The sequence below is a fragment of the Polypterus senegalus genome, chromosome 7 (genome assembly GCF_016835505.1).
Source record: "Polypterus senegalus isolate Bchr_013 chromosome 7, ASM1683550v1, whole genome shotgun sequence".
NCBI lineage: Eukaryota > Metazoa > Chordata > Cladistia > Polypteriformes > Polypteridae > Polypterus > Polypterus senegalus.
Window position 1 is genome coordinate 190,219,180 of NC_053160.1, and position 17,840 is coordinate 190,237,019.

The 17,840-nt window shown below is 37.9% G+C and overlaps 1 protein-coding gene across 1 annotated transcript in view; it reads left to right on the plus strand.

Annotated features, from left to right (window-relative positions):
- The window catches only part of LOC120532098 (protein ZGRF1-like), a 64,693-nt gene that overhangs the window by 27,027 nt on the left and 19,826 nt on the right, over positions 1-17,840 (plus strand). The window contains exons 12-19 of the mRNA XM_039757999.1: positions 869-1,007; positions 1,804-1,988; positions 2,428-2,627; positions 3,189-3,322; positions 6,967-7,113; positions 8,060-8,174; positions 11,200-11,420; positions 16,764-16,923. Of these exons, the coding sequence (XP_039613933.1) occupies positions 869-1,007; positions 1,804-1,988; positions 2,428-2,627; positions 3,189-3,322; positions 6,967-7,113; positions 8,060-8,174; positions 11,200-11,420; positions 16,764-16,923 (1,301 nt within the window). The remainder of the gene's footprint in view (positions 1-868; positions 1,008-1,803; positions 1,989-2,427; positions 2,628-3,188; positions 3,323-6,966; positions 7,114-8,059; positions 8,175-11,199; positions 11,421-16,763; positions 16,924-17,840) is intronic.

Here is a 17,840-nt window from a genome sequence, read left to right on the forward strand (position 1 = left end):
TGTCAAATCTTGTGTTATGTTTAATATGATTTGTTCTTGATTTAACTCATTTCATCCATCCATCCATTTACCTATCCTGCTTCTTCAGGGAAAGGGTATGATGAAGCTGGAACCTATCCCAGCAGTTATTGTGGGCAAGGCAGGAGTAACTTCTGGACAGGGCATCAGTCCCTCACAGTGTGGGCACACAGACGCACACTAGGGCCAATTTAGCAATGACAATTCATCTAACATGAACATCTTTGGAATGTGAGGGGAAACTGGAGCACCCAAAGGAAACCCACATGGAAATGGAGAAAACATGCAAGCTCAACACAGGGAGCACCCAGAATGCAAACCTTGGTCTACTTGTTGCGAGGCAGCAGCACTACTTTGCTACCGTGCCCCCCACTCCCCTTTGCATCAGTAAAAGGTGAAATATCTAGAAGTGTGTAAACTTTTAATATCGACTATGTAAAGACATGCAAGTTAGGTGGGCTGGCATCGCTACGTTGTCCCCAGTGAGTGCGTGGATATGATTGCGTTTCCCTGAGATAGACTGGCACCCTGTTCTGGATATTGCTCCTGCCTGGTTCCCTATGTTTGCTGAGATAGACTCCGGCCGTGCTGCAACCCTGATCAGGATTGAACATGTATAAAAAATGTTAAAAAATGGTATATTTATTCATATACTGTATTTTTTATCAATGTCCATATCGATGGCTATGAAGACAATACTAAAGACAATACTATTTATACATAGTGTGTGTGTGTATAAATGTTTGGTATTTCATCATACTAGTATGAATATTTCACTTTTTTTTGTACTCTTCATGTTTTATGTATAGCACATATCTCAGATGTACCTTTGATTGTATTTTCTGTATAGAAAACCGTTTTAGAAGAGCTGTCATTTCCCAGTGGGGCTATGGTGTCTGATGTTGATCTTCCCAAGAGGCAGATTCATATTCCTACCAGTTTCCAGTCTTGCACGCATTATAAACATGTATTTGCTGCAGCACTCACAGGTATTATAGCTTTATGGACACATTTTAATTTTTCTGCTAGCTTTTTGTTAAACTTTTCAAATGAATTGTAGCAGGTATTAAATGCAACTCCAATGTACTCTTCCGCTCACTTACTGCTTGCCCTGTGTAAGGTCACATTGAACAACACCTTATTAAGGCGAAATCCAGCACTAGACTGGGTGTCAGACCATCATAGTGCATACTTGCACCAGGCTCATTTAAAATTAGCTGTTATCCTAACCTGCATGTCTTTGAAATCTAAGAGGAGAGGAAATGACAGACAAAGCCAGGCCGAGTGTATATTAACTCCACAAATTTAAATCTAGGTTGTAATATTTCTATGCTGCCTGTTGTTTATATTGTTAATAAATAAAATCTGAATAGGCTAAAATACTGCAAGTTATATGTTTTGGCACAACATTAACACTGCTGCCTCCTGGCACCTGCACACCAGGGTCAGATTTCAGCCTGCTTATTGTGTTTCTTGAATGTAAAGCTCATTAGTGTTTGTGCTGTTAAGTGCACACCCCACATGTTGTATTATTGTTATCTGTGGGTATTCCACTTCACCTTTCACTGTTTTTAAGACATTGCAGGTAAGGATAACAAATGGTAAATACATTTGCCCCACAGTAGCCTGGCATCCAATCTAAGGGTACTTCCTGCCTTGACCCCAGTGATCTTCTCTTGGCTGTGTATTTGAGAAAGATTAAGTAAATTGATTTCGGGAACAAAAAAAAGTGAAAATGTTATTGAAAAAGGTAACACTAAATGCCAATTTGCTTATGTTTTTCAGAGCATCTAAATATCCTGCTGTTTGATCTAGCTCAGAAGCTTCACAAAGCTTTGTCAAAAGTAGACATATCTCCCTATACAGCAGAAAAAACATCTGATAGTAACAAGAAGGGCCCTGTTGTTCCATTGTGTCATCATAAAGAACCAGCCCAGTTGGCCATTGTGAAGAAATGTGGTCAGAACCAGGTAAGTACAGCTTCACCTGCCGGCCTCCACCATCTATGATGATGTTGGAATACTTGCACATTGTATATACCAGGGGTCCCCAACTCCGGTCCTGGAGGACCACCGTGGCTGCAGGTTTTCATTGTAACCCTTTTCTTAATTAGTGACCTGTTTTTGCTCCTAATTAACTTCTTTTGAATTCATTTTATTTGACTTGCTCTTGAAGACTCAGACCCCTCAATTGTTTCTTTTCACTTCTTTCACTTGGATGTTATAGATTGCATTGAGTAAGTAAAGCTGGGAAGAAATATTTTTTGTGTGTGTTTTCATTTAAGGTTGTAAAGCAAACAAAATAGGAATATTTCAAGGGAGGGGAGTTCTTTTCTATACCCACTGTATCACCCTTTGGGTACACTGCAGGTGGATATTTAACTATGAGAGTTTTTCATTTTTGTTTTAGGGTAGATTTTATTATACCTGCAATGCTCCAAATCTGGAGAGATGTAATTTTTTTAAATGGCTTGATGATGTGAACGCATTCAGTATGCAAGGATGTAATGCTTCTTCAGCAAAAATGGTTATGTCAGATGTGGCCAGCATATCCGTCTATATCAGAAGCCAACACATCCCTTTGTACAGTCAGAGCCATCTGCTTATCAGGTACGCATTTTCTTTTTTAATACATCATTTTTCAATCTAAAATTGTATTTAAGTGAATAGTTTTATAGCCCATTTACAGCCTCATTATGGTCATGTCTCTGTTGGTTTATCAATTGGGCTTGTTTGACAGTCTGTTGTTATATATTTATTTAAATTTATAAAATAATAATACGTTAAGGAACTGTGTGGTGAGTGTGTTTGTGTACCGGTCTTAATGTAGGTGATGCTCCATACAGCAAGGCCACATAGCTTTAAATCCTTATTAGAAGAAACATCTTTGTCTTTAGGCTCTTTATTTTTACAATTCAAAACTTGCTCCTCCAGAAAGTTGTTTATGAGTTTGAATTTATAGATCTGTGACATTTAGCAGTTTGTCGTGTGCTGTATTTTAGGGAACATTTGTTTAACATACAGTATAAAGTGTGTTGTTGTCCTTGGTTGTGGAAACTGAAATGTAATTTAAATGCAAAGGATGAAAGATAAATGCATGTTCAACCACTACGAGATTTCATTCCATGTGCTTAGTGATGCAGTATCACAGTTTCTTTTTTTTTTTTCTAGAAAATCCTTTGATTTTCAACGAAAGAGGTTTCAAAAGGGCAAATCAAATTATAATAATGAATCTCTGGAGGATGCCAAACCCAAACTGTATCTTAAATTAAGCAGAAAGGAGAGCTCTTCAAGCTACAGCAAAGGTAATGTTTAAGGAAAAATGGATGACATCATGACAGATTGTGTAATAGAGAGAGAGATACTTTATTAATCCCAAGGGAAAATTCACATAATCCAGCAGCAGCATACTGATAATAAACAATATTAAGTTAAAGAGTAATAACAATGCAGGTAAAAACAGACAATAACTTTGAATAATGTTAACTTTTAACCCCCTGGGTAGAACTGAAGAGTCGCATAGTGTGGGGTCTCCTCAGTCTGTCAGTGGAGCAGGACGGTGACAGCAGTCTGTGATGAAGCTGCTCCTCTGTCTGGAGATGATCCTGTTCAGTGGATGCAGTGGATTCTCCAAGATTTACAGGAACCTGCTCAGCGCCCGTCGCTCTGTCCAGCTTCATTCCTTCAATAGAGCCTGCCTTCCTCACCAGTTTGTCCAGGTGTGAGGCGTCCTTCTTCTTTAGGCTGCCTCCCCAGCTCACCACCGCATAGAAGAGGTCGATCGCCACAACCATCTGGTAGAACATCTGCGGCATCTTATTAATAAATCAGATTCATCCAAATTCTGCATTAAGTTGAAGATGTAAATAAAAATTTTACTTTAAAATGTACCCTTATGTCATGTTGGATAAAGGTGCACCGCATGCAATCCCAACAGTCATAGCCTTGGAGCTATTCAAATAATGATGAGCCCCAAAGGTCACCTCTTCATTTAAATGTCATTCATAACCTACTGACTGACTGATTTAAGTTGTGTTGGACCATAAAAGGACTCAAATATGTTTAATACTCATGTACATTTCTCTTGATAACAAAGATAAAAACCCACAAAAAGAACACCGTGCACTACTTGAACTTTTTTTTTCCCCCCCAGAGCTTTCTGATAATTGCGTCTATCATCTGCCATTATTAAGGTATCCAGGTAGCAAGATACCACGTTAGCCGAGTGCACAGTCTTGTGAGATTAGTAGCCGCACTTCTATGCAGCACAACTGGAAGCCACAATAACTAGTCTGCTAAACGTCTACACCCACTCATTAGAAGACAATGGAGAGGTGTTAGACAGTTGCTGGACTGTTGCTGCTCGGTAGTGGACACTGAATAGTCTGACCAACACATACAGTATTATTTATCTTTTGTCTTCCTAGTGAGTAGAATTTCAAATGTTACTTGTGGAAGGAGAACTAAAAAAGCAGACAGTAAGTGTGTAACAAGTGTTTACCTTTGTTCCTCTAATACATTGGGATGTGAGTGGTTTGCTTTGAGCTAGTTTTAAAAAGTACTGCACACATTTGTCAATTCATTCCTAATTTGGTCTTTTTATTTCTCTAAACTCTTACTTACTGAACTGTCACTAGTTTAATATATTAAGGCTATTATTGAGTACCAAAAGTATTGTGTGTTGACACTTTTTCTACAGTGTCGTTTCTTGTGACTGAAGACAGAGAGATATAATTAAAGTTAGTAAAAAATCTTTTATTAATACACACCAGGCAAAGGTAAGATGACAGAGAAGCACAGTCCTAGGACACCAGCCCTTCATCTGCCTCGAGGGGTCGGTATCCCAAATCTTTTATAGGGCCTTTGTCTTATGACTTTAGTTGCACAAGAATTTCAAACCGTTACGTCTTACAACATTTTGCTTGGATCAGCATTTACCACATCCTTTAAGTTCATCAGTTGGTCACTTGTGGTTTTAGTTCATCAGTTGGTCACTTGTGGTTTTTTGTTCGTTAGGTGAAACAAGAAGTTGCACTTGTCATGTGCACAGGGTCTGCATGGCTTTTGTCATGTACACCAAATTGATCAAACTATTTATTATTTTTCCACATGTGCAAAGCACTTTTATACTGCATGGCACAAAAATGGTGGTACTCTGTTTTTTCGAGGCTGCAAGATTTCCTATCATATTAGCATTTTTGTCAGCATTAATAGTCAGATGACGTACTACAGTTTTTCGCTGTAACAACCTCAGGGGTCAACATGTGCTGTAAAAACTGTGATGTTATCCTTTATTTGGGCCCTTTATGTAATTTACCATAAAGCTGCAGATCAAACGGATAGCTAGAACAATGATAAAACTTTGCAGAACCCAAGATAAAACTTAGATTCTGTGCCGAGGTATGTAAACTTTGAACTAGTAGGCTGGCTCCTTTCATTTTGGAACTGTTTTTAATGCCTCCCATGCTGATGCCAGGTTCTCTCTCTTCTTGTTATGCTTGCGGGATGCCTTGTATGCTCTTAAGTGCTCCTGTTATGTAGTTACTTCCATTATAACAAGGTGAACTTGTGTGCCTTGATCTTTAAAGAAGTTTGCGCTGTGGCCATAGAGTTGGCTGTAGAGTTTTTGGGAGATGGATTTGTTTTTTGTTCGTTCAGTATGACAAGCAAAACTACAAGTATTTAAGCAATGAGTGGCTGAGCGGTGTTTAAGTGTACTGTTGCAATTCACTTTTTTTTCTCTTAAAGGCCAATGGTCATGTAGATTTTTTATAATTGTCTTTCGTTTACACCAGTAAACTAAACGGGCATTGGCAGCAGCTATCTCTGTTAGTGGCAGCAGGTTAGCTCATAAACTATGTCCCTTAAATGTCTTCATTTGACACTGTGGTTGTTGGAAGGAACTGCAGGTCTACAAGTTAAAATGTTTTGGTGCTAAATGAATGTTTAAATGAAACAAATAAAACGTGCGCTTGATGGCACCAAAGAAACGCAAACTCAGTGTCTTTGCTTCAGGAGCCTTTCATGTCTGATAAAGCCTTTCAAAGTCATGGTGGGAAGGAGCTCTGCGCTGTGGTGCATTCTCTTCATGAGTGAATCATGGGTTATGTAGGGCTAAGGATAGCAACTGAGCCCCTTCTTCAATTGAGGGTGAGAGTACATACCTCAGACAGAATCCACTGACGTGCATGCGTACAACAAGTATCTAAACCCTAATTTGAGATATCTACAGCTCAGTATTGTCTAGTCAGAGATACCTATAAAGCAGCTGATGTATTACAACGGAAGGACTTTTCCTGTAGACTTCTAAAGCGCTTTCAGTTCAAAATGGGGTGCCTACAAAAATTATTCACCCTCTTAGACTTGTTCACATTTTATTGCTATACATCCTTAAATCACAATGGATTTAATTTGGCTTTTTTGACACTGGCCAACAAGACTCTTTAATGTCAAAGCGAAAGCAGATCTCCGCAAAGTGGTCAAAATTAATTACAAACGTAAAACACAACATTAATAATCACTATGTTCATTCAGGTTTTGTGTTTCACATTTATAAAATGGCTGCTTTGTGATGGGCCTAAACGGGCACTGCTCACATTAAATCAGGTATTCTGCAGTGGAGGAACTGCAATCTGTAGTTTTGCCTCCTCTGTAATTAAAATTCATATTTTATGAATCTTCTTTTTCTAAATCGGTGCTAACAGCACACACGTGTCTGATCAAACAATTACTTCAAACACCATTAGCAGAATGTCTCTGATTGCTATTTTCTAGAATTAAAACAAGCATTTTTTGGTTTTCCAGGACTAAGTTAAAAGTCCCTTTATAGCGTAAAGTAATGAATGAAACGGTTATTTATTACTGTACACTAAATCTCTCAATGAAAACTAGTCTTACACATTTGGGCAGGTTTTGGAGCTGACCTTTACAATTTGCTCTTGCATTGCAGATGATCTGTGGGTGGTATCGAAAACCCTTCTCTTTGATCCCCATGACACCTTCATAGCCTTTAGTGCATTTTTTGGACCTTCTTCAACAAATGAACTAGAAATTGTGCCTATCAAAGGATATCATCCTTCAAATTGGCTTTCAGATGGTGAGCATGTTGAACTTCTTTTAAATGTTACAGTAGCATTAACAATGCAATGATCCATGTTAATGGACTTAAATTGAAAAGTACACTGTACAACCATTTTTGCATTTGTTGTCTCTTCTGCTTGAATAACATAACAGTCTTAATCCCAGTTAAATCGATTAATTGCGATGACGGCATCTGATCCTATCCTTGCAGCATTATGCAAAAGGCAGGAACCCACCCTGAACAGAGTCTACTTAAGCTAAACAAACCCTCACTCGTACAGGGCCAACTTAAAATCACACAGGTTACATAGATTCAAGGTTTGGGAGAGAAAAACTGGCAGAATACAGGGAGATTGTGCACACCTCATATAGACAATGGCCAGGAATGGTGGATCCACTATGATAATGTGCCACCCTGCTTACAGTATTAACCTCAAATTCCCTTCACTAAGCTTTTGGGACTAATGGGCATCTTTTTAAGTGAGACCCATTTTTGAAACCTCATCCATTATCACTTCGATCCACATCATGCTGTCTTGGTATTAATCTACAGTAACATCCTCCATAGCACTGCACATTTTCAACCATTAGAAAAAGGTCACAATTCCTCTGCAAGTCAGAAAAGATGTCTGAAGGATGAAGGAAGGCCTACTGACCTTCAATTATGGGTATCGGTGCATCCCTACCTTGATTTTTATTATCTGGTTGACAGGTAATGGGTGAGTCAATCATTCTGTCTCTTTTTTCCCATTTAAGGTCTCTTGTCTGTTTTTTATCTTTTAATTAGCTCTTTTTGTGCCTTCAATATATGTCCGAAATTAAAGAATTACATACTTAAAGGATTATACACTTGGGATGAATAAGCCTAAAATAAGCTTAAACCTGAAAATTTGTTTTCTGCTTAAAAATCATTTTAAACTTCCTTTCCTGTTCTTTCTATTGACTTTTATTTACTTTAACAGCAATTGTACATGCATTGCTTGTCTGTAATGCCAGCACTGAACTAACATCACTGAGAAACCTTCAAGAAAACTTTCTGCCTGCTTCAATGCCACTTATGCCTTATTTGCTTAAAATGTAAGTGCTTAATTTATTAATTATGTTTTTATGTTCATAATAGACGGTAAACCAGACACACACGTCTTGGGGATGTAAGATAAGAATGGGAATATATGGAAAGAAAAACATGCAGACGGTGACCGCGCCTGGAATTCAGACCCAGGACTCTGGATTTATAATGCAGATCTCTACACCACTGTGCTATTCTTGAAATACAAATCTAAATGATAAACTGCAAAGGGAAGTCTGTAAAGCCTACATGAAGACATAAATGAAAACTCAAAATACAAGTTTTAGAAAAAATAATCTACTGGGAGTACAGATCTCCTATAATAAATATGACCAATTGTTTAGCCAGTGGGTTCCTAGGAAATCCACCATGATAATGTCATACATTTTTCAGAGCGTTAGTTAATCATTGATTAAGTCCTACCAGATCTGTTTTATATACAAACCGGATTTCAAAAAAGTTGGGACACTAAACAAATTGTGAATAAAAACTGAATGCAATGATGTGGAGATGGCAAATGTCAATATTTTATTTGTAATAGAACGTAGATGACAGATCAAACGTTTAATCCGAGTAAATGTATCATTTTAAAGGAAAAATATGTTGATTCAAAATTTCACGGTGTCAACAAATCCCAAAAAAGTTGGGACAAGTAGCAATAAGAGGCTGGAAAAAGTAAATCTGAGCATAACGAAGAGCTGGAAGACCAGTAAACGCTAATTAGGTCAATTGGCAACATGATTGGGTATAAAAAGAGCTTCTCAGAGTGGCAGTGTCTCTCAGAAGCCAAGAAGGGTAGAGGATCACCAATTCCCACAATGTTGCGCAGAAAGATAGTGGAGCAATATCAGAAAGGTGTTACCCAGCGAAAAATTGCAAAGACTTTGCATCTATCATCATCAACTGTGCATAACATCATCTGAAGATTCAGAGAATCTGGAACAATCTCTGTGCGTAAGGGTCAAGGCCGTAAAACCATACTGGATGTCCGTGATCTCCGGGCCCTTAAACGACACTGCACCACAAACAGGAATGCTACTGTAAAGGAAATCACAGAATGGGCTCAGGAATGCTTCCAGAAACCATTGTCAGTGAACACAATCCACCGTGCCATCCGCCGTTGCCAGCTGAAACTCTACAGTGCAAAGAAGAAGCCATTTCTAAGCAAGATCCACAAGCTCAGGCGTTGTCACTGGGCCAGGGATCATTTAAAATGGAGTGTGGCAAAATGGAAGACTGTTCTGTGGTCAGACGAGTCACGATTCAAGTTCTTTTTGGAAATCTGGGACGCCATGTCATCCGGACCAAAGAGGACAAGGACAACCCAAGTTGTTATCAACGCTCAGTTCAGAAGCCTGCATCTCTGATGGTATGGGGTTGCATGAATGCGTGTGGCATGGGCAGCTTGCATGTCTGGAAAGGCACCATCAATGCAGAAAAATATATTCAGGTTCTAGATCAACATATGCTCCCATCCAGACGTCATCTCTTTCAGGGAAGACCCTGAATTTTTCAACAAGATAATGCCAGACCACATTCTGCATCAATCACAACATCATGGCTGCGTAGGAGAAGGATCCGGGTACTGAAATGGCCAGTCTGCAGTCCAGATCTTTCACCTATAGAGAACATTTGGCGCATCATAAAGAGGAAGGTGCGACAAAGAAGGCCCAAGACGATTGAACAGTTAGAGGCCTGTATTAGACAAGAATGGGAGAGCATTCCTATTTCTAAACTTGAGAAACTGGTCTCCTCGGTCCCCAGACGTCTGTTGAGTGTTGTAAGAAGAAGGGGAGATGCCACACAGTGGTGAAAATGGCCTTGTCCCAACTTTTTTGGGATTTGTTGACACCATGAAATTCTGAATCAACATATTTTTCCCGTAAAATGATACATTTTCTCAGTTTAAACTTTTGTTCCGTGATTTATGTTCTATTCTGAATAAAATATTAGAAGTTGGCACCTCCACATCATTGCATTCAGTTTTTATTCACGATTTGTATAGTTTCCCAACTTTTTTGGAATCCGGTTTGTATTATCAGATAATTTACATGTATACTGTATATTCAGAAAAGGTGGCACAATGGAGCAGGCCTGTGCTTGATTTTTTTTTATTTTTCCTTTCATCCATTCATTGCGTATGTGGAGCTTTCATGTTCTTCACATATCTGCATCGGTTTTCTTTTAGATACTCTGGTTGTCCTGCACCATCCCCACAAGTTGTTTGTTTCAGATTGATTGATGATTCTAAATTAACCCCTTCAGGTTGTGTGTGTGTGTGTGTGTGTGTGAGTAAGCGAGCTATGCAACGGACTGATGCTTTATGACCCAGGTGCTGTTTAATGCCTTACGTCTGATGCAGCCAAAACAGGCTACGTCCCCCAAATCACCTGAACTGGACTAAGCCATTTTAACAATGTTATATTATGCTATAATTGGGGATGTACAAAAATTGTTGTGCTGCTAAAATGTGGCCTTTGATGTAGTCTCCACTAATAGAAACAATAGCGACTTCATGTCCTTAGATATTTTTCTCTTCTGTAATTACAGCCATTATAAAAACTCTTAAGGCTTGGTGTTTGCTAAGGAATGGAGGGAGAAATGCGTTGTGTAGAGTTCATTATGAACGAAACCATTAACTAGATGTACTGTAACTTTTGTAGAGCAGCTTTCAGCTCAATTAAATATCACCTCTACAGAAAAAGAAAAGTCCGAAACAGCTGCTGATATTCCAACATTTATGCATTTATGTTTCATTGAATTTTAATTTGCAGAGAAGCCCAGAATAGCTCTAAAATCATGTCTTTGGCCCTCTTTTGTTCCTTACTGGGATGACTTAAGTGCAGAATTCTCATTTTGTTAGCCATCTACTTATTTGCCTTTTAAGAATTTTATGCTGTACTGTACTCTTCTGTTACTTTTATTCTCAAAATAGAAATATTATTATTTGTTCTCAAAAAAATGATTGATAATTGGGGAGTATTGTTATTATTTAGGCCAGACCCCATCACCCAGATTGACATACCTAACCAGAAGAAGAGGGGAGGATTCATCCCCAGCTGCTAGAATGTTGCGGGCACCTAAGCTTCAGTACACGGGTAGAGCAGTAGAAATGGCCTCAGAAATGATCGACCTGTACCATCTAAATGGAGACCAAGCAGCTGCCCTTTTTAGAGTCGCAAAGATGATGGGAAGCAATGAAAAATCGGGGAGTGCTAGTATTCAAGATCAGCTGCCGATAACAATTATACATGGTAAGGGAAATTAAGTGTTTTTGTTGTTTGTTTGTTTGTTTTTTTTTTTTAAAGCAAGCACCGATCAGATATTAATTTACATTTATTTATTTGGCTGACGCCTTAAGCCAAAGCGACTTACAACATTTGAAATAAAATTGGTTACATTTCTTTTGTTTTTCAAATTGAAGCACAGGTGGGTGAAGTGACTTGCTCAGTGATTTAAACCCACAACCTCATGGTTTGAAGTTCAAAGCCTTAACCACTGTGCCACTGCCTGGTACAGTAAATTCTATAGTAATTATCACAATCATGGATATACTGTAAAATGTTTCTACTGTTATTAGGCTTAAAGATAATTTTATGAGCTTGATAGACTGAATGGCCTCATCCTGTTTGTCAGATTTCTTATGTTCTAAATTCCACTTTCTTTATTATCTTGTATTCGCTTCATTTGGAATATTTATGAAAGTTAATACAAGTTGATTAATTGAAGTGTGAAAGGTTTCTTACATTATGGATTATGATATAAGATTCATGGAGATTATTTCAATTATTTAGTTACACTAGGCATGCAAACTCCTTATTTGGGTATTTTGAAATGTGTCTTCTTGGAGTGGGAAGGGAAATTGCGAGCTCCTTGAAACCAAGTCACTGTAGTTGAGGAAGACTGCAGAAAGTAGACCCTAACAGGAGTCTGGCATCTCGATGCCTGGTCTGGAGGGTGTTAAGAAGGGTAGGTTTCATGGGCTGGAGCTAAGATGGGGCACCCTTGTGACATAGCTGCTTTATCTATTAGATTATATATACATATTCATGTTGTTATTTTGTCCATTTTAATAATGCGTTATGAATAAGTTTACTTGGATGATTAGTATTTTGGGGTGTATTGACAGTAAGGTTACAGTGGAGCCCTTTGGTCTTATTCAGTATAGTGCCTACCGTGGATAAATTGATAAAGAGATCAATTTACTGTATATGACTAGAGTAATAAAGATGCATAGCTTTATAAATGGTTTGCTTTGAGGATGTCATTTCATGTTTTTATTATATCCATTGTAATAATGCCTTATACATAAAGTGACTGTTGCCAGACTGGGCTTTAGAGAGTAAGGATTGCATTGTTATAACAGAGTCAGTTGGTCTTTTATTTGCTGCATTAACTGTCATGGTTTAATAAATAGATACCTGAAATGTGTGAAATCCATGCTTTCTTATAATAACAACATTTATTTATATAGCACATTTTCATACAAAAAAAGTAGCTCAAAGTGCTTTACATAATGAAGAAAAATAAAAAGACAAAATAAGAAATTAAAATAAGACAACATTAGTTAAAATAGAAAAAGAGCAAGGTCCGATGGCCAGGAGGACAGAAAAACAAAAAACTCCAGATGGCTGGAGAAAAAAATAAAATCTGCAGGGGTTCCAGGCCATGAGACCACCCAGTCCCCTCTGCGCATTCTACCTAACATAAATGAAAATGAAATAGTCCTCTTTGTATTTAGGGTTCTCGCGGGCGCTCTTGATGATGATGGTCATGCAGACTTCTGGCTTTTAATCCATCACTGTTGGAACATCATGGTGCTTTGAGTAGAGCGCCACCGGAAAAAGAAACAGAAGAGAAAGTAGGGGTTAGTACAGATTTTAGAGCCACCATGAATAGTTATTATAATGAATTGGAAATACAGGTATCAGGATTAAATTACAGTGAAGTTATGAGAAGGCCATGTTAAAGTAATGTGTTTTCAGCAGTGTTTTAAAGTGCTCCACTGTATTAGCCTGGCGAATTCCTATTGGCAGGCTATTCCAGATTTTAGGTGCATAACAGCAGAAGGCCGCCTCACCACTTCTTTTAAGTTTTGTTCTTGGAATTCTAAGGAGACACTCATTTGAGGATCTGAGGTTACGATTTGGAATATAAGGTGTCAGACATTCCGATATATATAAGATGGGAGAGATTATTTAAGGCTTTATAAACCATAAGCAGAATTTTAAAGTCAATCCTGAATGACACAGGTAACCAGTGTAGTGACATCAAAACTGGAGAAATGTGCTCGGATTTTCTTTTCCTAGTTAGGATTCTAGCAGCTGCATTCTGCACTCTTTGCAAACGATTTATGTCTTTTTTGGGTAGTCCTAAGAGGAGTGCGTTACAGTAATCTAGTCGACTGAAAACAAAGCGTGAACTAATTTCTCAGCATCTTCCAGTGATATTAGAGGTCTAACTTTTGCTATGTTTCTTAGGTGAAAAAATGCTGTCCTAGTGATCTGATTGATATGTGATTTAAAATTCAGATTACAGTCAACAATTACCCCTAAGCTTTTTACCTCCGTCTTGACTTTTAATCCTAATGTATCCAGTTTATTTCTAATAGCCTCATTGTATCCATTATTGCAATCACTAAGATTTCAGTTTTCTCTTTATTTAGCTTGAGAAAATTACTATTCATCCATTCAGAAATACCAGTCAGACATTGTGTTAGTGAATCAAGAGAATCGGGTCATCAGGTGCTATTGATAAGTACAGCTGTGTGTCATCAGCATAGCTGTGGTAGCTCACGTTGTGCCCTGAGATAATCTGACCTAACGGAAGCATGTAGATTGAGAAGAGCAGCGGACCCAGGATAGAGCCTTGTGGAACACCATATGGATATCATGTGTCTTTGAGTTGTAATTCCCACAACTAACAAAAAATTTTCTCCCTGCCAGGTAGGATTCAAACCAATTTAAGACACTGCCAGAGAGGCCCACCCATTGACTAAGGCGATTTCTAAGAATATTGTGATCAATGGTGTCAAATGCAGCACTCAGATCTAAGAGGATGAGAACAGATAAATGGCCTCTGTCTGCATTTACCCGCAAGTCATTTACTACTTTAACGAGTTCTGTGAGTTCTGAAACCTGACTGAAATTTATCAAGAATAGCATGTTTATTGAGGTGGTCATTTAACTGCATAATGACTGCCTTCTCTAGAATTTTACTTAAGAAAGGCAGGTTAGAGATGGGTCTAAAATTTTCAAGAGCAGAGGGGTCAAGATTATGTTTCTTAAGTAGGGGTTTAACTACAGCAGTCTTAAGACAGTCTGGGAAGACCCCCGTATCTAATAATGAATTTACTATGTCAAGAACATTATCAATTAGCACGCCTGATACTTCTTTGAAAAATTGTTGGTATTGGGTCAAGGACGCAGGTGGAGGGTTTCAATTGAGAATTATTTTTGTAAATCAGGTAAATCTATCCTAGTGAAAGAGTGTAATTTGTTTATAATTTAGTACTGGGGTTTAGGAGGTTCCTTAGTGTTGGGGAGATATACTATGTTATTTCTAGTATCATTAATTTTTTGATTGAAAAATACAGCAATAGCCTCACAGGTTTTACTGGAAGTACTTAGGAGGCATTCCTTTGAGCTACCTGGGTTTAGCAGAAATGACTCTGGGATTACTAGCATTGTTATTTATAATCTTGGAGAAATATCAGCGCCTGTCAAGACAGACTGTTATTGTATTCTGTTATTTTAACTTTTAATATTTCATAGTGGATAGTTAGTTTAGTCTTCCTCCATTTACGCTCAGCTCTTTAAATCAGACACTCTTTTGGTCTTCCATGGTATAACAATGCTAGAAGATTTTTTAACTGTCTTTTCAGGTGCAACTATGTCAACAGCAGCTCTCACTTTAGTATTAAATCTTTCCACCTTACTATTTACATTATCCTCACTATTATAGTTGGCACTATAAACGGACTGATTGCTTAGAATGTTTGTAAGTTTTAAAGCTGCTGCCGAGTCAAAGAAGCGTTTTTTAACAATATGCTTCTCATGAGTGTTTTCTATCATTATTTCTATATTAAAAAGTAGAAGAAAATGGTCTGATAGACCAATATCAATGACCTGCTTTATATCAACTTTTAGACCTTTAGTAATTACTAGGTCTAACATATGACTTGCTTTATGTGTAGGCTGATTAGCGAGCTGTCTCAAATCAAAAGAGTCCAGGAGGTTCATAAATTCTTTTACTTTTAGGTCATACTGATTATCTATATGAAAATTAAAGTCACCAACTATTAAGAGTGTGTCATAGTTTGTAATTAAAATTGACATTAGGTCATAGAATTCCTCAAAGAAAGATGCGTTAAATTTAGGAGGTCTATACCCAGATAATACTAGAACGTGAGAATCTCCATGAATAATAACGGCAAGATACTCAAAGGACTTGAATTTACCAAAACTGACATCTTTACATTTTAACCGCTCGAGTAAATGTTTGCCAAGCCGCCCCCTTCTTTCCCTGGTGGTCAGCACGAGTAAAACTGTAATTCGGAGGAGCAGATTCGATTAAAACAGCTGCGCCATCTGAGCTAAGCCACATTTCACGTAGTGCAATAAAATCAATTTTTCTATCACTAATAAGATTGTTGATAAAAAAAAGTCTTGTTAGTTAAAGCTCTAACATCACATAGTGCCATATTTAATGTTTTGGAGGGGCAGAGATGAATACTATGTGCGTTATTGGTATTTGGAACAGGAACTAAGTTATTTTTGTTAGAGCCGCTCTGTGTGTGTTTTTTGTTCAATCTATAGTCTGTTTTAGTATTTGTAATCAAATTATTGGTGTTTATGCCGTATTGCCTAGATTTTCTGCGTACATTGAGATTGGTTATTAGAGTATTAATGTTGTGCACTTTATTTTCATTTATATATAAATATTTACACGTGGAAGTGTGTGTGTCTGTCTGTCTGGCCCGGAAGTGAGAGGTGGAGTCTGGGTAAGGACTCCACCTCCGAGGAAACAGAAAATTCACTTAGCCGCTAATAACACAAGCGAGGCGATCACATCAGCAAAACGAGACCTCAAAAGAAAGACAAAGTCACTTAGTTGCTAATATCGGCAAAACAGTATCCCTTTTACTGTTTTGCATCGGCAAAACGAATCCTCCAAGGAGAGAGATGCCCAGAGTAGTTTCTTTCAGTTACCTGACATCTCTATATTTGTTTTTTTTTTTTTTCTGACGATTTCAGTAGTTTATAGGACCCCAGGCTTTTTACAGCACAGGCTTACACAGCTAGCCTTAAATAATTATCTTTTTTGAGGAAACAGAGAGTGGTAAGTTTATTAGGAGAAGCTGGAAATGATAAGACACTCCAATACAGACCTGTTTCATCTCTAATGAATAAAAAGTGACGGACTGTCCATTTAATTGTTTGAATTCCCAGCCCTTTATAAGGTGCTGCAGTGTTTGGTGAGGTTGTGTATCTAAGGAATCCATCATTATATTCAGAATAAATTTGTAAAATGCACTTAGTGGTCTCATAAATAGCATTTTATTGTATTCATTTTTACATATTCTCTTCCTGTCTTAGGTGTCTTTGGTGCTGGAAAGAGTTTTTTACTGGCTGTTATTGTATTGTTTCTTGTTCACCTTTTTGCTGAAACTGAACAAGCTGGTTGTCCAAACTCAACACGATGGAAGCTTTTGATCTCCTCCTCTACCAATGTATCCGTGGACAGGGTCCTCCTCAGGTTAGCTGCTCTAAATATTGTAAATGAAGTCACAGTACTACCTTAATTGTAAATGTCTTTTCTTAGTGTCTCATATTTTAGTAATCGCATTTGTGTTATTTATGGGTAACCTCTCTTCAGGTAATCCAAAACAATGGCGGAATCACAAAACAAGAGCTTCAGTTGTGTCCCTCTGTGTTCAAGGTCAAAATAAAAAGAACATTCCCTGATTTTCACAGCCTTCCAACTGATGAAACATACAGTAGTGGGGAAAATGGATTGAAACAGATAAGAGGCAAAGGACCAGATTATATTGTATGCTATAGAATTATATATTTTTTTGTAGCCAGTGCTCCATATCTGATGAGTGCATAAAGTTTATCCGCTGTCTTAATGCCGATGCTGTCCTGAGACTTGTTAGCTGGAACACCTTGGTGTCCTATTGGCGTAGGAGTCTTCCTTTTAAAGGGCAGAGGCTCATCTTGGAGTTAATATGTGAGAGAGTTTATGCTGATGGAAAATCACATACTGGGTGCTTTCTCAATGGAATTGGACTGTGCAATGGCACCTGCTCCTCCTGGTTGGTACACAAGTAAACATAACTGCAATGAGATGACATTTATTTTCTATAACAATATGAACTGTTAGTTTAAAATCACATCTAATTTTGTATGTTTGTGTGTTTCATGGAATGGGTCTGTTAACTAATACACAACAAATATGAAAAAAGAAAGGTGAAATAAATGTGATCCATTGCTAGCTAACTAACAGGAAGTGGGTTTACCAGTCAGCGTGTCGCTTCTGAATTTTGTGGAAAGGACTAATTGTTACGCCGGTCTGAATGGTGTGTTAAGTACATAGTGTCGCTCTGTTAGGAGTACAACCACTTTCACTTCATATACGATTAATCCATCTGTGGACTGCTTTGTTACAAGACC